We start from the raw sequence: 24,224 nt of genomic DNA, 5'->3' as shown, positions 1-24,224 counted from the left end.
AGTCGTGAGAGCTTGTTAGTTTGGTTAGTGTGACTCTTTAGTTAGCATTTGAGAGCACTACTAACTTAGTGTAGTGACATAGCCATTATGTGGATAGTGACTATAGATACTAGAATTAGTGGTAGGTGGCTTACATTTTTAGTTGGCTAGCACAACCCTTGCTTTGCCTCATATTTGTCTAACCGGTTTGCTAAGTATTGTTGTAGAAAATTTAATAGGCTATTCACCCCCTCTAGCTATTAGGACCTTTCAGACGGCGATGCGTAGGGTGTCAGTGCTCATCACTCTCCTTTAGGAGGGTGGCTTTCACCTCCCCAAGCTCGTTCCCTAGGCTGCAGCTCTTCGTCACCTCCGCCATGAGCCTATGATCAAGACCTGCCCAAACACGCACCAGCCATGTCGTAAAGCCTACCATGGATCCTAGAGAGAAGGACAACAAAGGAAGACCAGGGGCTTACCGTCCATGTCTGCCTAGAGCTAGCGCACCTCATCACGCCATCGGGCCACCTTGGCCTCCAAGTTCTGGGCCTACTCCTAGCGCTGGCTGACCTCCACGGTGAGTCTAGCGGTCACCACCTCTGTCGTAGCCTTCATATCCTTCTCCCCCTAGAGCTCACCCTCCAGGAGGTCGATCCACTGTTGGGCGTCGTCAAGCTCCTTCTATAGCCGCTCGATCTCCACATTGTCCATGCATGTACTCTCGACTAGGTCTAGGAGCTTCTTCCCAGCTTCAGCAGGCGTTGTCATGAGCCTCCACTGTACTTGATTAGGAGGTTGGCCAACTCCTAGCCAATGGGGGGAAAGTTTGGCCACTTCTTGATGAGTGGCAGCGAGCCGGGTGGCTAGTTCTCATGTAGCCTGCTCCCCCATGGCTCGTAGCTATTCCTCCACTGCGAGGCAATCCCAAACTCCCTTCTCGTGGCAAAGGAACATAGACTTCTCCTGGCTGTGGTCCATGAGAACCTGCAAAGAGGGTATGAGTTAAAAGGCAAGAAAAGGGAAGACGAAGGTCAAAAACACTGATGCACTATACCTGGCCAACTGGAGCGATGACATCTTGCAGCGAACTCAGCACAGTGGTCAGGGCATGGACAACGATCCCCACCTCCGTGTGGATGCTCCCCCACTCCCGCTTTTCTACGACGTCGACGAGGGCTGAAGAGCATCGCCCCCAGGTCCCAATGGTCAGGCCCACCTAATCTATGGTCCTCCCTAAGTGTGAGGGTCGCCGCTGACCTAGACCAGAGGCCAAGATGCCTTTGCATTGACCCCAGATAGCATAGACCCCCTCTCATGACCGACAACTCTTGAGCGAGCCCCCCAGTAGTAGAGTGGGCAAGCGACATGAAATGAGGAAGCCAACCCTACCGTTGCGCCTGCCGAAGGGTGCACCTAGGCGTGGCCTCCTCCACCTATCCCACCACAGGTGCCACCATCTGCCCGAATGACAGCCCCTGGTTGCCTCATCGCCGACGCACCCGCCAGCACGAATGATAGCTCCAGCCGCACCATCTCCTGCCTGTGGCATCACAGATGCGCTCAGCCATGTCACGCCTGCCATGGGCACCTTGGATGCACTTTCCTGCTGCCTACCCTCCCATAGATGTGGCCAACGGCTACGCCTCCCCGATCGACCCCGTGATCGCCCCAGCCACGCTCCCGCCAGCCTCAAAAGTGGCGCTAGATGGGTCCTGGCGCACCCACTGAAGGGCGAGAGTCTTCTTCGGTGCAAGCTTTAGGAGTGTCCCGCGCCCCCGATGCTGCAGAAGGCACGGCGGTTAGTTCGCAGCAAAAAATTCATCAAAAACAAAAGAACGAAAAAAACTCTAAGCTTACCTTGACGTCGTCGGGCGCTGACATTTCGGGGTCAGCCCGCCTGACCCCAGCTTCGACTCCTCGTCACACTACCATTTTGAACCCTCCCTTTGCTCAGGAGGCTCAGATGAGGTGGAGCCACTGGCTCCCCTCGGCTCTAGGGGCGCCATAGAAGGCCCATATGGCTCCTGCCATCTCTAGGGGTGAGTCCTCCCCCTCTTGCTCCATGAGATGCCATGGGAAGGGCCCCACCTATGGTGAAGGTGGGTCCTCATCCCCACTGACCAGATCATCCCACGGGATGGGTGACCCTGAGCCATCGCTCCCCCCTCCTCTTCTTCTTTCTCCTCATCTTCCTCCTCCGATGAGCCTTGGCGCCGCTTCCCCTACTATAGCTTCACCCGCTCCTTTGCCCATTGTTTCTTCTCCTTGTCATCCTTCTCCTTCTTCCTCGCTCATTTGCGGCACGGTTCGCTGCCCTCACGGCAACACACTCCGATAGCAATGCGATAGAGGCCCGAAAGCCCAAATCCACTGGCAGCTCGATGAAGCCTAGCTCCGGCCGCATCACGGGATGTCCCAAAATCAGGAACATGGCATCAGACTCATCCGTCGCCTCCTTGACGCGCTATGCAATCTCGCTAGGTGAAGCAGCCCCTGAGCGAGCACCGTCCTGTCGAGTTCCACAACAGGCACCATCCCGAACAACGGGAGGGCGCATGCCATCAGCAGCGCCACCCTCCTCACATGATATGCTCTAATGATGTCGACCCCATGAAGGTCATGGCTTCTTAATGACATGACGGCCTCGAGGATGTCATGCATCCTTTTATTCTTTTTGTTGGGTGGTCTCCATGGCCACGTCGGCGGCGCCTCTTCGATCAAGCGTCCGGTGAAGTCCGACAAGGGGCGGCGGGGTCATTCTTCAAGTAGAACCACTGAGCGTGCCACCCCTTGTTGGATCTGGACAACTGGCAGGGCATGTACTTGGTCACCTGCTGCCCCTAGAGGTGGATGCTCGTGCATCACATCGGCACCGGGATCTCCCTGCCTTTGTCCTTCTTCCTATGCAGGGAGATGGTGAAGAAGTACCTCCACAACTCGAAGTGTGGCTCGATCCCTAGGTATCCCTCGCACATCACGATGAAGGCCATGATGTGCTAGATCCTGTTGGGATTGAGGTGCTGTAGCTCGACCTGGTAGTCGTGCAACAGCCCCTAGAAGAACGGATGAGGTGGGATCACGAGCCCACGCTCGTGGAAGGGCGCGAAGGAGATGATGTAACCGTCGAGCGGCATCAGCACCTCCTCTTGGCTAGGAACTAGACACTCCATCACATCAGTCCTCCTACAAAGAAGATCGCGCTTGATGAGGCCCTCCATGCGTGCGTGGGTGACGTTGGAGCAGTACCACGACTCCATGGAAAGCGAAGATAGAGGAGCGAGGACTTTTTGGTGACGGTGAAGAAGCAAAAGCTACAGATCTAGGGCGCTAGCAGTGGACTAGCAGAGGCAGTAGATCTGAACGACGGTGGCGAAAAGGCAAAGAAGGCAAGATTACAGTTTGGTGCACCAAATCATGAAGGGGGAGCCCGCTATTTATAAGGCGGGGTGAGACGAGAGGCGAACCGTCTGCCTAGATCGGCGCACCCGCCACACCCTGTCACTTCACCTCTTTAGGAATCGTGCACACACCACCCCCGACCACTCCTTGAAGGGCGTGCCGAATAGCGGTTCACCCCCTCGATGGGCTAAAAACCGTCGTAGGTAAGTAGGGATATGGAGCTAAAATGCTCCCACGGCCCATTAAAGCCCAGGAGTTCGAAGGTTGGCCCACTAATGGGTTCACAACTGCTCCGAGGCACCTTTAGAGTGAGGGGTGGAATGGAATGGGCCCACTAGCAGCCAGTACCCAGGCACACCAACGCCGTGGGCATCCCAAACTACGTTTGAGTCTTGACAGAGCACAGTCCATTTTTTTCCTTGAAGAAAGGCAACGAGCCCTCAGGATCGGTCGAACGGATCCAAGAACTATATGGACTGGCCGTTAGGAACCTGGAGTCAGTCACCAGCTACCCCATGTTGGACCCCCATGAACATGAAGCCAGGGCCCCACTTGAACTTGCCCGTTAACAGCTCACCGAGCACCATGGTTCGTCCATCGAGAAAAACATGGCACCGCTCAGCCCCTCCGTTTTATCAAAAAATGCTTGAGGGAGGACGACCTTAAGACAAGCCGACCCCTCGACCGGACCCTTGCTACACGTGGGGGCTCGAGAGTTGGACTCGTAAGGAGACCGAATACGCGGTTGCATAACAATGGCGGATCAGTCGGATCTTAGGGAGGAATCAGAATCAAGAGGGATCTTCTCTGATCCCCCAAATCGTGCAGCTACATGCTCTGAGGAGTCCAAACACGACGAGAAGGAATCTCGACCATACCAAGACATCCCACGGCCCGTAAAGGGAGATCAAGATCCTTAGAATTCTGTCATCTGAAAAATCCTTCGAAGGAGTATCCTACTCCTCCGTAGGCTCGGGGGCTACTATCGGGTATTAGTATCATGGATACCCGGAAGAAGGAAGCTAATGGCTGTGAACGCTAACTCCCTTAGATGGTTAAGAGCGTATCTTGGTCTCACCTGGCCCAGAGGGCACGGGCTCTGTCTCGGCCGACCTTAAGGATATGGGATCCGGGTTGCCCGACCTCAAGGATACGGGATCTGGGTCACCCGACCCCAAGGGCATGGACTCTGTCTCGCTCGACCCCTTGGGCGAGAGCCCAGTCACATCCGACCCCGAGGGCGCGGACTCTGCCTCCCCTGATCCTGAGAGCACAGGCTCCGCCTCACCCGACCCTAAGGATGCAGGCTTCGTCTCGCCCGACCCCGAGGGCGCAGGCTCCGCCTCGCCCAACAGAGGTCCGTACCGCCCCCAACCACTATGGGTCTAAAAGTACGAATCCAGGGTCAAACTTCTGATGCCAGAAGGGGAGCAGGCACGTCTTGATGTGGCCCGTGGCCAAGAGGGGCCATGTCTGAGGACGCATGTCGCCAACAGCATCGGGCATGCCGGCGCTGTGCTACCTACTCCCCATATGGCCTCTAGCGGAGGCGTCAGTGAGCCATACCGTCTGCTGGGACAGGATGGAGCGCCACGACCGGCTGATGATGCCCGTGTACGACACCAATGATGAACAGGGCCACGACATGGAGCCGTCCCCATCGTCATCTATAGGGTCGGCGGGACCCGCGTTAAGGAGATGGAAGACGTTGCAATCCCAAAAGCCTTTCTCTCCTCGTCTCTCTCTCTGATGTAACCTGCATCTTCCCCTTCATCTATAAAAGGGGAAGCAGGGCACCCCACGGAGAGGGGGGCATTCCCATACATCAAACATGTATGAGCGGCTGAAGCCTGAAGGCTTAGGCACCTGACAGTAGACAGAGAGCTCAACCAAACTCACTCTTTTCATCGGAGACTTGGGACCTTCTCCCTCTCTCTCCTATTTGTAACCTCTACTACAAACCAAGTGCCGGTAACACGAGCAGCATCAAACTAGACGTAGGGACATTCCGTCTGAACCAGTATAAATCTTTGTGTCCTCCGAACACAGCCATCTGAATCAGAGCGCAAACTAGAAATTTACTAGGCGTTGATTCGAAACACCGACAGGAAGGGAGACACACGTCAACCTACACGAACGACATTGGGAGACCGTTGGCCCAAGTATCACCAATGTTGTATTGGATTTTTTGAATGGAAGGCTGCTACCTGATGAGCTGAACCGAACGACACTTGTTTTGATTTCAAAGGTAAAACACCTGCAAGACCTCAAGAATTTTAGGCCGATCTCCTTATGCAATGTCATCTACAAGCTATGCTCTAAGGTGCCTGCTAATCGGCTGCGGGGTTTCCTAGATGAAATTATTTCTCTTGAGTAGAGCGCCTTTGTCCCTGGACGTCTAATCACGGACAACGTCCTTGTGGCATATGAGGGCACTCACTATCTCAAAAGGAAGAAGGGCAAAACCAGGGCGTGTGCAGTCAATCTAGATATGGTGAAAGCATACGACCGGGTGGAATAGAGTTACCTACATGGAATTATGACTAAATTGGGTTTTGCGAAAAGGTTTGTGGATACAGTTATGAGGTGTGTCACCTTGGTGTCCTTCTCGGTGCGAATGAATGGACAACTATCAAATCCATTCAGCCATCTAGGGGCATCCGGCAAGGTGATCCATATCCCCCTACCTTTTCTTGCTGTGCTCGGAAGGATTGTCGTGTCTTCTGCGATCAATAGGGCCGGTGCACTTCTCAAGAGGTGTGCAAGTTGGGATTCATGCCCCGTGGATTTCACACCTCCTTTTCACCGATGACTGTATTATTTTTTCAGAAGCCTCGAGGAGGGGAGCTGATCGGCTACAAGGAATATTGGGAATTTACAGTAGAGGTTCTGAGCAGTTGATAAACAAAGATAAGTCTGCAATTTTCTTTAGTGCCAACTGTGCGGAGGATGCTAAACAAGGGATGGCATGCAGGGATGGCCTGACATTTGCGCGGATACGGGCGTGCGGAAGCTGCAGCTAGAGACAGACTGCCAAGTTCTCGTCAATCTATGAACGAACCGCACAAGCCAAAAATCTGAGATTAATCCCATTTTGCAACAGATGGAAGATCTCAGCCGGAGCTTCGAAGCTTTTGATTTGGTTTTCATTAATCGGAAATGTAATAAATTAGCTCATGAGTGTGCTCGTCTAGTTTCTCGTGATAACCTGGTGGAGGAGTGGCTTATAACCCCACCCGGCCTTAGGGATATCTCAGACGATGATTGTAATCTTGTTCATGACTAATATATAAAGCTCCGGTTTCCCTAAAAAAAAAAGACTTCCAAAGGTGTTTGCTGAAGCTTAAACTGAAACTCGAGTTCACATATACGGGGCTGGGATATCACTCGTTAGTTGCCCCGTCCTTGGTTAGAAAACAGAAAACTAAAGATGGCAAGTACTTCCTTATATAAAAAAGGCAAGTCCTCGTACAGATTACGGAGTATTCCACTCTGTCCTAGTAAAATACAAAGGGTCAAAGTTTATGCTAAGAGCCTCTTTAGCAAGGCTTCTCGTGGCTCTGGCTCCACCTGAACCAGCTATTGCAGTGGGAGCTATTTTAACCTTTTAAGTTTGACTAAGTTTATAGATAAATATATTATTAGACTAAGTTTATAGATAAATATATTATTATTTACCACATTAAATATAACATGATCATGATTAGGATTATCTGGCTTAGCGCAACCCAAAATCAGGAGTACTCCCTCCATTCTGTAATTCAAGTTGTTTTAGACAACAACACGGCCTTAAAAGTTATTCATGATTTATAATTGCAATGAGTCAAGCCTTATCAAAACCGACTGGAATTACGATAGGGAGGGAGTAGCATGTAAGCCGTGATTTGCGTGCACGTGTTGCTTAAAAAATAGTGCAAAAACAGCATGCCGATTGGAGCGTGCCAGGTCTCAGGCGTTTGCTTTTCAGGCAATGGCTCGGGAAGACACAGCGATGCTGCACGAGAGTCAGACGGGGTCTGTCAACTACTGTACGCCTTTCTTTTCCATTTCCAATTCCAACGAGTTTGGGATTGCTGGAGTGGGAGCAGTACCTAACGCTAGCCAGATCTACCAAAATACCATTAATTGCTTCATCAGGCGATAAAGAAATCACATGATGGAAACTTGGAAAGAGACGATCCAGCAGCACCGGCTGGAAATGCAAAAAGCTCGCCGTCCCGATCGGATGTGCCATGTGGTACCGAGCGAACTGTTTGCCTGTTCATCCATCTTATTCTGATCACCTTTTCTGGTATGATATTCTACTACAAAATAACTTATTCTATAGCTACTTTAAATTATAATAATTACTATGTTAATTTACGAGATTATAGTAATTCTTTACTAAATGGTTTATTATAACGTTATGGTAAATATCCTCGTATGTTATAGTAATGCAACTATTGTAAATATATATTAACATTATCGTAAATTAGTATATAAAATTATCGTAAATAGAGGTGGCTACAGAATAATTTATTTTTGTAGCTGACTACTGAATATACTCTCCCTATATATATATATATATATATATATATATATATATATATATATATATATATATATATGAGCCCTGTACGCTGCCTACTAAGGGAGTGTTTGGTTTCTTCTCCTAAACTTTAGTCGTTGTCCCATCGGATGTTCGATACATGCATAGAATATTAAATATAGACTAATTACGAAACTAATTGTACAGCTTGCGACTAATTTGCGAGACGAATCTTTTAAGCCTAATTAGTCCATGATTTGACAATGAAGTGTTACAGTAAACATGTGTTAATGATAGATTAATTAGGCTTAATAAATTTGTCTCGTGGAGTACTGACGGATTCTGTAATTTATTTTTTTATTAGTATCCAAACACCCCATACGACATCCTCACGTGACATCTCCTCAATTTTTTAGTCACCGCATCAAACACCCCGTAAATTGCATCCACCTTATATTATCACGAGTACTCGACTCGTGCATATATAATAAATTAAGCGTCAACCTATTGTAGCTAGTTTTAGAAGTTCGATGACAAAGAGAAAGGGGTGCTTTATCCGCTAGTCTCTGACCACCGTGACAACGAAATTGCCTAGGGCTTCGTCAGGGTGCGGCCAATCCTACCCAATTTGTAGTTCCGATCTCGCTCTCGCAGTCTGGCTCGCCAACAAATTGCTAGTCTCGATCTTCAGCTTTCTCTGAGGTCAGAAACGAGGAGCACCCATAGCTGACGCCGGCCTCGATGTCGTAACTCGCAACATGAATTTGTTTGATTCAGATTGAAACTCACCACAGCAGTCGGCCACCAATCGAAGTCATTTGAATTCTTTTTGTGAGCGATTGCATGCGTGTTTACGATGTGCGATGCGTTCTTATACGTCGAGACGAGTCGGAATCGAGACAGGTACGAAGCGGCCTCCGTTGGCAGATCTGGTGCCGTGTCCCCTTCTGCTGTTGGGATCTGATCTGACGCCATCCGCCAGCGCCACCAGCCCGTAACATTTGGCTGGCTGGCTGTCACGGTGTACTACTCACAGGGACGCCGCCGGCCCGGCCCGGCCCGGCCCGGCAGGCGCAGCGCAAAATCCCCGGTCCCCACTTCTCCCAGCGAAGCAGAGCCGCAAGGAGGGCGGCGTCCAGGTATGCTGCGGGCCCGCGCGGCAGCCACCGACAATAATGGCGGCACTCCACATCGGAGTCCACTCCCCACCGTCCCGGCGTCCCGACCACCCACCGCATCCGCATCGCCAGTCGCCACGCGACAACGACGCCCCGCATCCCCGCGGCGCGGAAGCCGACGGCTGGGCCTGCCGCCTGCGCCTCTGGGCCTCTGGCTTCTGGGGGCGGCGCGGGCCCCAGACGTCAGAGCTACACGCTCGCACACTTTAGAAGAGTTATTGTTCGGCGCCTGCCGGGCGCGGCGGCTGTTGGATCCCGTGCCCCGCCGCCTCGCCTCGCCCGTCCTCGGTGCGTCGGCGTCCCTGTCATTGTATCTGCCGCTGTGTGCCTGCGCCGGCCAGCCCGCTTGCTTTGCCCTCGCTTCGCTTCCAATGATAGAGCCGGAGCCGGTGCATGCTGAGCGACCGCGAGCTTGACCCGGGCGCACGCGGCACGTCGGCTCGCACCAGCCATGTCGGCGCCTGGATTCGATGACCCCAAGCTTCCGCCGCTGCGGCTGCGCGCCTCGTGCGGCGGCGGGGGCGGGGGCGCGATCGCCAGCCCACGCTCCAGCTCCTCCTCTGACACCTTCGTCAGCATGCGTTCCACACCCTCAGGTACCGCGTGCTTGCTTGCGACAGTGTTTTTCCCCACTGCGTACATGCCTGCCTCATTGACACCGCCCCCCAATCTCGACACCTCCCCTGGTTGCTTGGCTGCTTGCTCTAAGTTTGTTTACTTCTGATCCTAATTTTGGTCGGTCATGCTTGTCTCGGCTGCTCACCTCCCCGTGGGGATCAGGTACGCTGAATCCGCGCGGCGGGCTATGGTCGCCACCTCGCGCGCCGTCGGAGGCGTCCTCGTCGGAGGTGGAGTTCGGGACGGCCCGCGAGTACGACACCACTGATCCGTTCTTCACTGACAACTGGCTCTACGACAACCACCTGTTCCACAGCAAGCCGGAGAGCGATGGCAGCGAAGGGGAGGACAAGTTCATTGTTGGTCCTGACGTCAGCTTGCAGCGCAGTGAGGTGCGGGAGCTTGGCGATGGCTGCGGTCGCAGGCACGTACATGGAGACTGCAATGCGGACTCTTATGGGTGCGCAGAGGTGAATGCTTGCTCGTCGTCACCTTGCGGTTGCTGCTATAATGAGAAGTTGGTGAGAGATTCTTGCTCCGCTGTTTATGGGAGGTATCAGATCATGGACGATATGGAGGTGCTTCATGAATGTGTTGCAGAAGCGTTCCGGTTCAGGCTGAATGTGTTTGATGCAAGCGATCCGTTAGTGGATTTCAAGAAAGGAGAGGATGACGGGTTGGATCTTAGTGCTCTGGAGAAGGAACTTCAAATGCTTACTCCGTACTTGGCTGATGCAGATGCTCTTGAGAGTAAGTAGTTCTGACCTCTTTCCTTTTTCTCAGTTTCATTTCTCGCATTTCTTTTGCTAATTTATATGGAACTAACCTCATGACATTGTAATTGGAATTTGCGCTAACCCTTGGCTACCATTTTGCTTCACACAAATGCCTTTTCTCAGAATATATCCTAAATTTTATTGGCATCAAGTTCAATGTTTGTGATGGTGAATTGAGTTTAGAGTTACTGCTAAAATTCTGCACCAGTGGGTATAACTGCAACAAAGCAAGCTTGAATCCCGTTCCACATGTCAATGATGAAATTAATTTTGCTTCTTAGTCTATATCCATATGCCTTTACCTGGACTTCATCGTTCACACATCTAACGCAAAGGATATTTTTTCCTTGATTAAATGATTTCGTTTTAACTCTAGTTATCTTTTGCAGATACTGGGCTTGAAAATGACTTAATAGGAAATGACGACCTAGATGTTTGTATGGTAACAAATGAGGAAAATGCTGATGGCAAAGAATTTCTAAAAGATAGCTACTGCATACATCCTTTTCCTGAGAGTGCACTCGCTTTTGATGTTTATGGGGTGGAAGATTTCAAGACTGCAGATACAGATATTCAAAACTCTGCTACTCACAAATTTCAGGAAGACCCAAAAGTCGATCCTGTACTCTCTAAGTTTCAGCAGGAGTATGAGGCATTTGACCTGAAAATTTTCCACCGGAAGAACAGGTTCACCATCAGATACCTTTCTTATTTTCTTCTGCTGCCAAATAATTATAGGGATATTGTACTCATCCTACAGGTGTCCACTGCAGGACTGGCTTTGAGGAAAACAAAGAATTCCCCATTGTCATGGATTCAGTTATAGCTGGAAGATATCGTGTCGCTGAGTATCTCGGTTCCGCTGCATTCAGCAAGGTTGTACGGGCACACGACCTTCGCACTGGAGTTGATGTGTGCCTTAAAATAATAAAAAATGACAAGGATTTCTTTGACCAGAGTTTGGATGAGATAAAGCTCCTCAAGTTTGTCAATAAATATGATCCAGATGATGACCATCATATACTGCGTCTCTATGATTATTTTTACTATCAGGTGTGATGCACATATTCACTTATTCAGTGAACTAGGCCTTGTGCTTTCTTTTACACCATAGAACTCAGTGAACAGTCATATTGCTCTTAAGGAGGTCATTCATTACAAGTCCTAAGGATCCATTAAAAAAAAAGATACAAGTTTCCTGTTCGTGATGTATACTTCAATAATTTACCTGTTTGATATTTGTCCAAGCTCTTTTTGAACTTGCAAAATGCTGACAGTGAAACAATTTGGCAGGAGCATCTCTTCATTGTCACTGAATTACTACGTGCAAATCTTTATGAGTTTCAGAAATATAACCAGGAGTCCGGTGATGAGGTGTACTTTTCGTTGCCCAGAATACAGGTATATGAAACTGTTTTGTGATCAAATCACTCGTTACTGCAGTCATATGGCCAGTCAACTCTAATTCAAGTAATCAGAAAAGGCATTTACAGCTGCCCTTGTAATACCCAGCTTCTGTAAAATAATGTTCTTTTTTATATTTGTTAACCATCTATATCTCAATATATTTTAAAAGGTTGGAATAAATACTTTAAGTGTGATTAAATTTTATTAAGTGGAAACAAAGAAGGTTGCTGAAATAAGAGCCTTTTGTCTTGCTTTCAGGCTATAGCTCGACAATGCTTGGAGGCTTCGGTATATTTGCATCATCTAAACATAGTTCATTGTGACCTGAAACCAGAGAATATCCTTCTGAAGAGCTATAGCAGATGTGAAATCAAGGTTATTGATCTTGGAAGCAGCTGCTTCTTGTCAGACAACTTAAACCTATATGTCCAATCACGTTCTTACCGATCTCCTGAGGTCATTCTAGGTTTGCCATATGATCAGAAAATTGACATCTGGTCTCTTGGCTGCATCTTAGCTGAACTGTACACTGGTGAAGTAAGTTTATATCTTGACTTCCTATTCTCTATTTTGTTTGGTATTATATTGAACTCTCAACATGTGAACCAACTGAGCTGATTTAAGGAAAAACAAAAGACAAATAATGTAGTGCTGACAGTTAAATCCGCATGTCTTTTAACCTTATCTTGCAAATATTAGCATTTTCAAGCGAAAACAGGAGGGCTGTAGGGGGAGACCCGAGTGTGGTAAATAACTGTCAACAAAACCTGATTGCCATTTTGTTGGATTTACTCTGGTAATGGCATTTGAGGTGCTCATTGCGTTGTTTTACCTTGTTTTGTTACTCATTTCATCCAGAGGAGATCAATATACGCAGGAACTCTGTAGGTGCTTGACATGTTGGTTGAACCTTAGGTGCCATTGCATTAAGAAGAAATAGACACCCAAATTCGAGTTGAAGGAGACTCTAACCTTGGTGATGGCTTTATTCCTGTGGTTTCAAAAGCTTATATTACTAAACATCTGAAAAATGCTAGCAATTTCAGACTGCATATAATGGGGAATCATTGTCTTGGTATTATTTTTACTGGGGATAATGTGTCTATTGAAACTAACAGTAGTAGTGGCTACCTCCTGCTTTCTGAAAGAAGTCATGTATGTGATTGCGGCCCCTTTGACATGTCACAGGTGCTCTTTCCTAATGAATCAATACCAATCATTCTTGCTCGTATGATTGGGACAATTGGTCCAATTGATATGGAAATGCTTGCATCAGGACAGGAGACCCAGAAGTACTTCACAGATGACTATGACCTTTTCCACAAGAATGAGGTAATTGGCCCCGTTCGGCTTACCCCATATTCGGCGTGTTCGGCTTCTTTTTTCAGCCGGAACAGTGTTTTTCTCTCACAACATTTCAGTCAATTTCAGCCAAGATTCAGCAAGCCGAACGGGGCCATTATTGGATCATATGCAAGATTATCAACATAACTTTGTTTCAGTATGCACTATAGTTAACAACAAATCGGTGATGTTGTTCACGTTGATTTTGCATGATGATATGAAACCCACATGAGTGGCATGGTAAATGCCACCGGTAGTACGTTCAAAAAATAAATAAATGACACCGGTAGTACAATTACTTTGTAATACTCAATCCGTTCCAAATTATAAGACGTTTTGGCTTTTCTAGATTCATAACTTTTGCTACGCACTTAGATATACACTACGTCTACATGCATAGTGAAAGCAATATATCTAGAAAGGCCAAAACATCTTATAATTTGGAACGGATGGAGTAGAGGCTTATTTATGCTGAAGCACTTGTTCTAAATTTTCTTATGACATATACAACACACCCTGAGTAGTGCAGAAGTAAAAGCTGATAGCTCAAATACCTGATGTACTAACTACTAAGTAACATTACCAATAGGACCAAGGTACTGTTCGGTAGAAGTCTCAATTCGTTCAAAAAAACGTTTCTTCTCAATTGTACACCATCTGCTAATAATCTGGTCTGTAGGTGCAGACTTGATACATAATACTCAATCGAACATGTAGCTATTTACTTCTATCTTGGTCCCTTGTCAATGTGTATTAATATCCACCAGTTAGTTACTTAGTTGTACTCCGTCCCTGGATAGTTGAGGCGCAGAAGACAATCTAGCCCTGCACTTGTCCTTAAAGGCTATAGTTTGTTGTCACCATGGGATCTTTGGCATAAGAATATTATTTTGTTTGTTCTTTGCACAATTATCATGCAGCACCGAGTGCTTATTTTTCCTATTCCATTTCCTGCTAAAAAAATAGGAGACAGATCAGTTGGAGTATTTGATCCCAGAGAAATCCTCGTTGTGGCGCCACTTGCAGTGCCCAGACAAGAAATTTGTTGATTTTCTGTCTTACCTGCTGCAAATAAACCCCAGAAAGAGACCAACGGCCAGCGAAGCATTGCAACACCGATGGCTTTCGTTCAAATATAGTTCAACGGCCAATCAAACTCGTTCCTGACAAGTAGGCCACACTTTCTGAAGCTACTGGCACCTCAAACAACATGTTTCCTTTTGCAGCAGGATCTGGCTTCGTGGGGTTTTTTTAGGTCACACTTGGCATTGAAAACCCTGTTTTGCAAGGTGAATCAATCGTGTATACACGCTAGTTCGTGCATGTAAATATGAGAAAAGTTGCTTCTTCTTTTGTACAGTTGCCATGTACTACGATGTTGATCCAACTCATGGTATAGCAAATGGAATTCATAGATTTACCTTTGACATTTCTTCACGTGAACTCAGCTATCTGGCGCAGACATTGCCGTCTACGGACCCACCTTCGGAGGGCAACGGAGCTATAGGCTTGCTCGGAGTGCTTGCTTGCTTACAGCAGCAGCAGCCGAAGCGCTGCCACTGAGAGCAATCACTCCCTAGCAGTCACTGTGGCACCTTCATGAGTGTTTGCCAGTCTGGCAGTCATTGTGGCACCTTCATGAGTGTTTGCTATATCTGGATGCAGGGCGAGTGGGTATAAAGCGATGTTTGAGGTGCAGACAGTTTTACAAAACAGAAATAAGTGCTATACAACCATAAAACAAGATTCACGTCACAAATAGAGATCTATCATTGGGCTAAATTACAATTCCTTTTTATCCCTTTCCCTCCCTTCAAACATGTGAACAAGGTCTTCGTGACTTCGTGTATCTATGCAACTGTACAAGAGCAGGTTTTGCCTTTCAATAATCCAATGTGGCGGCTGCAATTCCTAAACTGCCTGTTCAATTTGTGGGATTCCTTGTCTTTGGAACCACTCTGGCATGTGAAACGTTTCATACAATGCAGGCCTAACATCTTTTTGCAGAGCAAGGTGTTCGAGAAGCGGAAATATCGTTCCCATGAGCTAAAATGTCAGAACATGTAAACGGATCAGTAACACTAGGGAATGTAACTGTAGAACCAAAGAACTATTTATGTACGTAGCTAGTTTTACCTGATCGTCAACAGGTTGTCCAGCTGAAAATGTAATACATGGTATTCCATTCAATGGTTGCAGTAAGAAACTGTATGGGTTGTTATCAACAAGGACAATTCTCTGGAAATCTTTGGACAAACAAGAGAGATCTTTTACATGCTCTCTGTATTCACTGAAATTACAAATATACATTATCAGAAGACTGAACCAGCTCAGCTAATGCGGCAAAGGACTTACTTTCTCACTGAATTAAGTATTTTGTCCAATCAACATGATACGAGGTTTCATGGAAACATCAGTAAACCAGATTTGCAGTTCACGTAAAGTGGTTATGAACAAGAAAATAACTACATAAGGTAGCGAAGTCAGCAGCAAATAAAAAAACAAAAAATAATAAAAGATGAACTAAATCTGCCCAGTCGGACTGAACAGAGGGATGTCATGCTAATATGCTGTTGATGAATCACTTGAGAGATGAAAATTTCTATTTGAGACTCAGGCCTTGTTTGGTACATCTTCTCTGGGAAGCACTTTCTAAGCAGGTCCGACCTAGCGTCTACTTTTTAGTATAAATAAGGGATAATTGTCTGTTGGACATCCAAAGTGATGGCCCTTTGCTGGCGGACACCCACTTTGGAGCATTTTGCCAGAAGATACTCTGGTTCGGTGAAATTAGGCCACAAGACACCGCGGACCGGTTGCAGCCGGTTGAGGAGAGAGAACAACGGTGAAATAACATTCTTGCCCCTACCGCTTTCTTCTTCCTCCCTTTCTCCGGCCGGCGCTGCTGCTGCTACGCGTGCGCCGCTGTAGCCTGCTGCCACACGCCGCTGCTGCCCTGGCTTGGTTGCTCGCGCCACCGCCGCCGCTGCTTTCCTGTTGAGAGCGCTCACCTGGAGCAGACAGCAGAGGCATGGAGCATCTCTCTCGTGACGCCAGAGCAGACAGCAAAGGCATGGACACCGCGGTGGAGCTGGAGCAGAAGCCGGCGGTGGGGTACTGAAGCGTGATGGGCGCGCCCCTGCGACGCATGCGCTGCGGAGCCGGCGCGGCTGCACTGCCGCTAGGACGGCGTGTTCCTATGCCCCGGTTGCGATGCCCGGGCGCATGGCGCCGGGTCGCGCCACGCGCGCGTCTGGCTGTACGAGGTCTGCGAGCACACCCCCGCCACCGTCACCTGCCGCGCCGACGCCGTCGCGCTCTGCTCCGCCTGCGACGCTGACATCCACTCGGCCAACCCGCTCGCGCGCCGCCACGAGCGCCTCCCCGTCGCGCCCTTCTTCGGCGCGCTCGCCGACGCGCCGCAGCCCTTCCCGTCCCCGTCCTTCGCCGCCGCGGCCGCAGCGGGGGCCAAGGCTCAGGGGCAAGCCGCGGTGGCGGATGACAACGACGGGAGCAACGAGGCCGAGGTGGCGTCGTGGCTGCTCGCCGAGCCCGACAACAGCCACGAGGACAGCGCCGCCGCCACCGCCGCTGTTGTGCGCCTGCGTGGCCGGGGCTGGTCGACGGCGGTGGCTGTTGCTCAGCAATGGAAGAAGAGATGAGGAGAAGAGGAGGAAGAAGATGACGTGTGGGGCCCGCGCGTCAGTGAGAGGGAGAGGGGCGGACCCAACTGTGGCTTAGGGGCACCGGATGTCCAAAAGGAAATTTTCTCCTCAACCGGCTGCAACCGGTCCACGGTGTCCTGTGGCATAATTTCACCAAACCAGAGTGTTTTCTGGCAAACTGCTCAAAACGTGGTGTCCCCCAGCAAACGACCATCACTTTGGACGTCCGCTAGACAATTGTCCCTATAAATAAAGGGGTGGTGGGAGTAAGTGTCGCTAGAATAAGCTAACAACGCTGCTACCACTACTCCTGCAGCACTTTGTTTCCCCGAGCCAGATCCGTTGGTGTTGGAGCAGTGCGTGAGTGCGGGGACTCCTGCGTGGTCGAACCTATGCTGGAGGAGCTCGTCGCCAGTCGCCCAGCAGGAGCACCGGCGCCTGGGTGCCCGTCGGCGTCGGCGGTGGCCTCTCAGGATGCGAACGCATCCCAGGTGGACACGCGCTCTCCGGCGAAGGCTGCCCAGTGCATGACGGTCTCACCTACGACGTCGCCAGTGCAGGGGCCGCCACAAGTCACGCCGCCACGGGGGGATAGCCCGGCGTCGTGGATGTGGAGACACGCCCTTACCCAGCGCTGGTCGGGGCAGCCACCCCGGGAGACGCGACGCTTGTGGCTGTTGCGGATGCCGCCAGCCGCACTCCACCCCCACAGATGACCTCCGCCGACAGACGTCTCAAGCTCTTCATCGAGGGAGTCACAAAGGCGAGACAACCGCCACTCCTGGAGCTGCCTGGAGTTGATACGGCCCACGCCGGACGTACACCGCCCGCACTACCCAAGAGGAGCAGGCGGATAGCGGCGCAGAGCATATCGCATATCCCGACGTCCAAGCGTGGTGAGCACCTTGTCTTGAAGCGTCTGGGACTGACTAGCGGGATGTCATCATCGTCGACGTCGGCCCTGAAGGCATACGACGAAATCTACGGCGATGACCCCGGTAATATGTAGGCACTACGTGAGTTGTTCCCACCGGACGGCGACGTGGGTGCGCGCAAGCAGCGCCGCCGCCGTTCAGCAGCCCGGGCATAGGCCCCCTAGCCGGCACCGCAAGTCGGGTTGATCAGTATCCAATGTAAGAGCATAGCTTTCCATACATTAGGGAGGGTCGAGCGTCCATGTACTACTCTTCTGACCACCTAGGACGCCGTTATGGCGTGTTGCATTAAACGTTTTCTCTATCTTAATAGAAAGACGTGCAAACCTTCTGCGTGATCAAGAAAAGAATAAGCTACAGAAAAGCAATGCCGTTTTGGCTAAGTTTCAGCTTATTTTGATCATAAGTAGCTTGTAAGCTATATACCAATGTGCCAAACAGGGCCTTAGCCTCCAACTGAAACCAGTTGAGTTTTTATGAGCAAGAAACCTTGAGAATATACCAGCCCATCAGTAATAGCTTATGGAAATGCCAAATTGCCAATGACAACTTACGTAGTAACAGTTGATGGCCAATAGAGACAGTGAGTGAATCTGTTATGAGCATCAATCCTGTCAACTAGAGGTTTGGCATAGCCTGGATAAGAGCACAGATTAGTGGCATGAGGTGTGAAATCAACTAGGCTTTTGTTGTCAAAAGATAAAAATAGCTAAGGAGATCAAACCTTCCAAACCAGCTGTAAAGAGAACAAGATCAGCAAATTCGCTAGTTCGCTACAAAAATTCATGCAAGCCAGGACGCTCAAAGACAGTTACACGATTTATCCTCTGCCTTCCATCAGGATCCTGTAATAAACCAAGAAATATCCTTCTGTAAGTACCTTTCTAAGAACTAAGAAGTATACTAAACAGCAATAGATAAGGGAAATGCACAACACTGCAATTTACTTGCCTTTTCAGACGATACGCACTCCATGTCAAAGCAATGCAATCCTGCTTCAACATCCTGTGTGCGCAGAGTAGCAGGAAGGCTCAATGACTCATACACGCAAACTAAAGTCTCATCCAAGTCAAGCACCACCTGCAAATTATGCAAGTATCACAGGAAGTTCATTGAAGTAGACTTGATAGCCATAACTAAGAAAGGCAGATAGAAAACAAACGTCAAAAATTATAGCCGAGAATCATGTTAGTACTAAGCAGTCAATTACTCAATTAGGACTTAGGAGTCATGCCTAGAAACTGGAAATCATACCACCCACCGGCCATCAGACCAAAATAAACTAGATGCAAAAACCTGCGGAATGATCACTAACTTTTCAGTTTTTACATTGGATATCGCCCGCGCCCGCATGAGTCCAGCTACAGAAGCATATATCCCTTTAACAGTCAGGTATTACGAATAACCCCATAGTTCCAATTTCCAACTGATCCTTGGCCCTCCAAAGGTCCAAACTACCTAAGTCACCATCATTTCGCGTTCCAGCAGGCCGAAGGCATGGAGGTCCGTACCGTGAGCCGCCGGAGCGGCGGAGGCGACGCGTCAGCAGGGACCTCGGATGGGAGCTGCACGAAGGCCACCTCAGGCGACGCGGCGACTCGGAGGAGCGGATGGCGCAGGCCCACGAAGGAGAGGAGCTGCGCCCAGGAGGAGGGCGTGCCGCGGATGATCCGGAGTAGGATCTGGAAGAGCAGGCCGAGCCACCCCGCCACCACCCGCCACGCCGCCGCCGCATGGCCCCGCTGCTGAACTGGCGCCACCTCCGTCGCCGCCGACATCTTTCTGGAGGCGGAGACTTTAGACGGGAGGGCGGAACGAATAGGAAGCAATCATAGAGTGTGGTTGCCTGGTCTGTCTTTAGGGTGTTAGATTCTTTAATCGCTCCTAAAAATTTATATCACATGGAATATTTAGATACTAATAAAAAATATTAAATATAGATTAATTATAAAATCAATTATATAGATGGAGGCTAATTTGCGAGATAAAATTTTTAAGTCTAATTAATCCGTCATTAGCATGCATTTACTGTAGCACCATGTTATCAAATCATGGACTAATTAGGCTTAAAAGATTCGTCTCGTAAATTAGTCGTAAGTTGTGCAATTAGTTTCGTAATTAGTCTATATTTAATACTACATATATGTGTCCAAATATTTGATGTGACAGAAAATTTAAGAGCTTCTGTAGAAACCAAACAGACCCTTTCCTTTGTGTGGGCAGATTTTTTTTTTGAGCCTCTACTCTAGATACAGCTGTAGAATCTGTTTATGTACGAACACACATCCACGCGTACACAATCAGATCTACAACTACACGTAGATATGAAGACCGCGTCCTTCTTGAGATCACCGGAACCACCACGGCTCCGTAGACGACGGGCGCGTCGCAATCCCTTTGTAGTTCCACGTGATAGAGACCGTAAAATTTTTTGGGAATAAATCCCAGTGAGAGACGTGAGTCAAATCCAGGATTCGAACCCACGCCGGCAGCGAGCGCACCTAGCTCAGCTAGCCAACCGAACCCAGTTCGGTTCTCTTGTGTGGGCAGATTTCCTTGCCAGAACGTGATATCTGTGACAGCAAGGTAAACCGACAAATATTTCAAAAAAAAAAGGGTAAACCGGCAAAATACCGCCTCATGCGGAATACGTATAAGTTTGTTTGCATAAACTTATTAGACGCATCGTTTTAGCAAAATAACAGTGTCTTTCTCTCACAGTAAATCAATATAGCATTAGTATCAGTCGTTTTTCTAGCCAGCTAAACAGGACCACGGATGACATTCTACTAGTAGGGTGAAACTTAAAAGAATAAATTGAGTATATTAACACCGTAAGCCCACAATCTTAAGCCAGTCGGATTTCATATTCTAATTTCTAATATTTCTATGTGTTAGAAATAGTGTGGAATAATTTCATCTTCATAAAACTCATTTTATCCCATAAAATTTTAACCATCTCTCATCATTAATATATTGTGTCATGTCAATATATTTGCTAAGTTGATAGGTTATTTAATATTTCGAAAACTTTCATAAAATTCCATTGAAATTGGTCCTATAAAATTGAATAGTCGAATTTGTAGGCAACGGAATAATAAAAACTTAAGGCGTGTTTGTGACTGCTACGTAAACTTCACCGTGGAGTAGTTCTACAAAAAAAAATTAAAGTTTGTGGAGCATCCTTTTAAGTACTCTCATAAATCCACTTTCTTCTCAGTTTGTGAGCTGAACCTATTTACCAAAAAAACGTGGAGTAGAGCTGAAAACTATGGAGTAGAACAGTTCAAGCACCCCCTTAGGCTGTCTCTGATAGGAGACCCATTGCGGAACCCAAACCCAAAATAGGTCCGCAACACAATACCTATAGCCTTCAATAGACTACCTATATGGAAGGCTTATTTTGAGTGTCAGAAGAGGCATAACTCAAATCTGAGTATCATCTCTCCTGGAGACCTATTTTCAGAAAGGATTATCTTTTTAGTCTTGTTGTTGGAGAACATAAAAATATGTACTGAACCATTTGTGTATAGCGTTACCTAAAGGACGAATGGGTCTTGTATTTTGGGTCATGGTTGTTGGAGACTGTCTTAGGACACCCGCAATAGTAAGAGTCAGATACTAGCTCTGAGCCAACGTCTCCAATAATGTTACCTTTTAGCAATGGTTCATAGTATGATTAGGCCTATATGACACTCTCTAATGTTTCTAGAATATGTGTATGAGTCTAACTCTTGCAGCCCGATCGGCTGGGGCTGGCTGGCTAGCCAACCCCCTCACATGGATACTATTCACATGAACCAGCTAGCAGTACTTCTCTCTCACATAAACGAACCAGCAATGATACGAACCAGCCAACCGAATAGGCTATTGATCAAAAACTAACTTTTATCCCTCTTCTATAAACATATAAAAAAATAGTTAAGTCACCTCTCGCGAGTGCCCTTAAGGCTTCTCCGACGACGTGGCCAAATCGCCTGCAGATGTGGAGGGAGAGAAGATTAAAAAGATAAAATAAAAAAACTAGGAATCCACTTCACATGAGAACGTGGGGGAAGTAGACAGATAGTGTTGATTTGTTAGGCAGTGTGCGTGCTAGCCGATTTCTTCGTCGCTAGCGTCATGCTTTCAGATGCTCTCGGTCCACGTGTGACAAAAGCTGATGCCAGCTAGCTATTTCGACAACCGTTGAGGACGCCCTTAAAAAGCACGTGCGCTCCTGGAACTCGATGCTGCAGTAGCCAGAGAGCTCCGCCTATGCGTGGAGTCTAAAAAAAAATGTTAGTGACAAGCTTTATTTACGCATGTGTAATGTAAGAAGACCGTGACTCAAATTCGGAACCTTTCGGTCGCAGACAGTAAGACTCTACTGCTTGCATCAGATCCACCCTTCAACTTGATCCTACAGTAATTAATAAAAAAGAAATTCAAAATAACACACGCGAGTCGAATGGGCGAGTACGCACACAAATCAGCGACTTTCAATTCCTCCATAGATCTCCATGCTTGTGCGATTACAAAGGGCAAAAGATTCTTTGTACTATAAATTTATAAGAGGGTACCTTGGGACTAATAAATTATAAAACAAAACAAAGAATAATTCCTCTTACAAACACTAGCATGAACAACCACAATGTATATAGATCAACCCGTCCATATAGATAAGTCCCACAACAGGGGGTCAATAGTAAAGTTCGAAAACACAATGTACATGGACCGATTGTCAATAAAGCTAGGTCTCACGCCAAAATAAAAAATCCCACGCCCTCAACTTCCTCTTTGCTGCGCACGAGCCACAACTCTCCGTTAAAAAAAGTCTACAACCGCTACTTATCTCCACCCCCGATCTCCCTCCACTCATTGAATCCAACCATGCCTTTCCCCTTCTACGTCAGATCTCCAACATCTCTGCTCAAATCAGGCAGCAACCTACTTAGATCGGGCGACCTCGCGTGCCACCGACGGCTGGCACCCACGCGAACTTCCTCCTACCGCCTCGGACTCTAGCTTCTTCGTGCTCGGTGTGCACATGGTGGTGGCCACGCGGATGCCTGTGGCGGTGTCCTCGCGGGAGGCACGCGCGGATGTATGTGGTGGTGTCCTCGCAGGGCAGATGGCTACGACAGCCTCACGGATGACCAGGCGGCGGCCTCGTGAGTGGCGGGGACGAACGGGGCGACGCGTGGATGGCTGGAGCAGCGCCCTCACAGTCAGCACAGAGGACCAAGGCGGTTGGCGCATACAGCTGCTAAGAGCAGGAACGCAGGAGAGAGATGGAGGGAAACTAAGAAAGTAATATTTTCCCTATGGGTGGACTATGAGCAACCACATTGTTGCTCAAAAGCAGTTCATAGCGATTAAAATAATGCACATCAGTTTATTGAAACACTGTGAGACTAGTCCATAGAGTAATCCATAATAAAGGTACCCATAAGCTTATGGACTACCCATAGAGAATTAAAAATTACTTTTTCTTACTCCTCCCTCTCTCTTTCTTGATCTTACACATGAATGGAAATGATGAATTTTTTATATTAGATGGGACCCACCTTATGGACTACTTGTTGACTAAAATATTATGAAAACAAAACAGTAGTTATGGACTTATCATGTGGGTCCCATGTATATGGACTACTCGGTCCATATACATTGTGGTTGCTCTGCTATGGATGACTTTAGCTATAGACAAGTGGCGGAGCCAGGATTTCAAGGTTAGGTATTCTCACTTCCACGTCGAAAATAAACCATCCATAGGTTCCAAATATAATTGAGAGTAGTACACCGATAATTAAATAAAGTTTTAAAAAATAGTCAAATAACAAATTGTTCAGCTAATCGGCTCTCAGATATACATGGAACAAACTTAGTAATAAATACGTAGAGGTGAGACTTCAGACTGGATATGCTAAAAAAGACTTCAGACTGGAGCAGGAGTGCTGGACAACTTGAATCTAGAGGTAAAGGAGTGGAGAGACAGCGGCCACGGCCAGTGGCGTTTTTTTTAATTTTAACAGTTTTTGTAAACTAATTTTAAACCTAACATTGTTTTTTTTAACTAACACTTTTGGCCGCGTCTATTGTCATGGCGCGGCGAAATGCCTGTGTCGCTTCATGCATGGTGACGCGGCAGGAGGGTGACATGGCGAAGACCGGGGCCGCTGACCGGTGACGTGGCAGGGTCTGTCGCGCCACCGATCTTGGCGCGGCACTAACGCGCCACAACACATGGCGCGGCAGGACCTGGACGCAAACAGAAGATCGGCTGCTTTTGGTTGAGGATCGACAGCGACGCGATCATGGACCATGGACCTCGGCTTCCTCGACCCCTTCCTGGTGGGCTCCGACCAGGTGCTCTAGTCCGACATGGGGTCGCGCAGCACGGTCGACTACTGCAC

The 24,224-nt window shown here is 48.2% G+C and overlaps 2 protein-coding genes and 1 pseudogene across 3 annotated transcripts; 2 read left to right on the top strand and 1 right to left on the bottom strand.

The window, feature by feature from the left end:
- The first annotated feature begins 9,045 nt into the window (after nt 1–9,045).
- On the top strand, nt 9,046–14,777 carry LOC136512947 (serine/threonine-protein kinase ppk5-like). Of its 2 annotated transcripts, none has more exons than XM_066506948.1 (8): nt 9,046–9,680; nt 9,865–10,452; nt 10,868–11,165; nt 11,252–11,531; nt 11,772–11,879; nt 12,144–12,422; nt 13,074–13,217; nt 13,317–14,337. In XM_066506948.1, exons 1-8 carry the CDS (start codon nt 9,536–9,538, stop codon nt 13,374–13,376), a joined length of 1,902 nt encoding a protein of 633 aa, XP_066363045.1. In that variant the 5' UTR covers nt 9,046–9,535; the 3' UTR covers nt 13,377–14,337. The 2 variants fall into 2 exon arrangements, with proteins under 2 accessions (XP_066363045.1, XP_066363044.1); XM_066506947.1 differs by having other exon boundaries at nt 9,049–9,680; nt 14,196–14,777.
- Nucleotides 14,778–14,900: 123 nt separating this feature from the next.
- LOC136512950 (uncharacterized) lies at nt 14,901–19,643 on the bottom strand. Its single transcript, XM_066506950.1, has 6 exons — nt 19,341–19,643; nt 18,781–18,909; nt 18,554–18,674; nt 18,384–18,465; nt 15,366–15,519; nt 14,901–15,275 (listed from the first exon to the last, which is right to left on the bottom strand). The coding sequence occupies exons 1-3, from the start codon at nt 19,605–19,607 to the stop codon at nt 18,603–18,605; spliced, it is 468 nt and encodes a 155-aa protein (XP_066363047.1). The 5' UTR covers nt 19,608–19,643; the 3' UTR covers nt 14,901–15,275; nt 15,366–15,519; nt 18,384–18,465; nt 18,554–18,602.
- Nucleotides 15,526–17,087, top strand: LOC136512949 (zinc finger protein CONSTANS-LIKE 4-like; annotated as a pseudogene).
- Nucleotides 19,644–24,224: the final 4,581 nt, after the last annotated feature.

The sequence above is a fragment of the Miscanthus floridulus genome, chromosome 16, assembly GCF_019320115.1.
Source record: "Miscanthus floridulus cultivar M001 chromosome 16, ASM1932011v1, whole genome shotgun sequence".
NCBI classification, from domain to species: domain Eukaryota; kingdom Viridiplantae; phylum Streptophyta; class Magnoliopsida; order Poales; family Poaceae; genus Miscanthus; species Miscanthus floridulus.
This window is presented reverse-complemented; position numbering and strand designations above follow the sequence as displayed.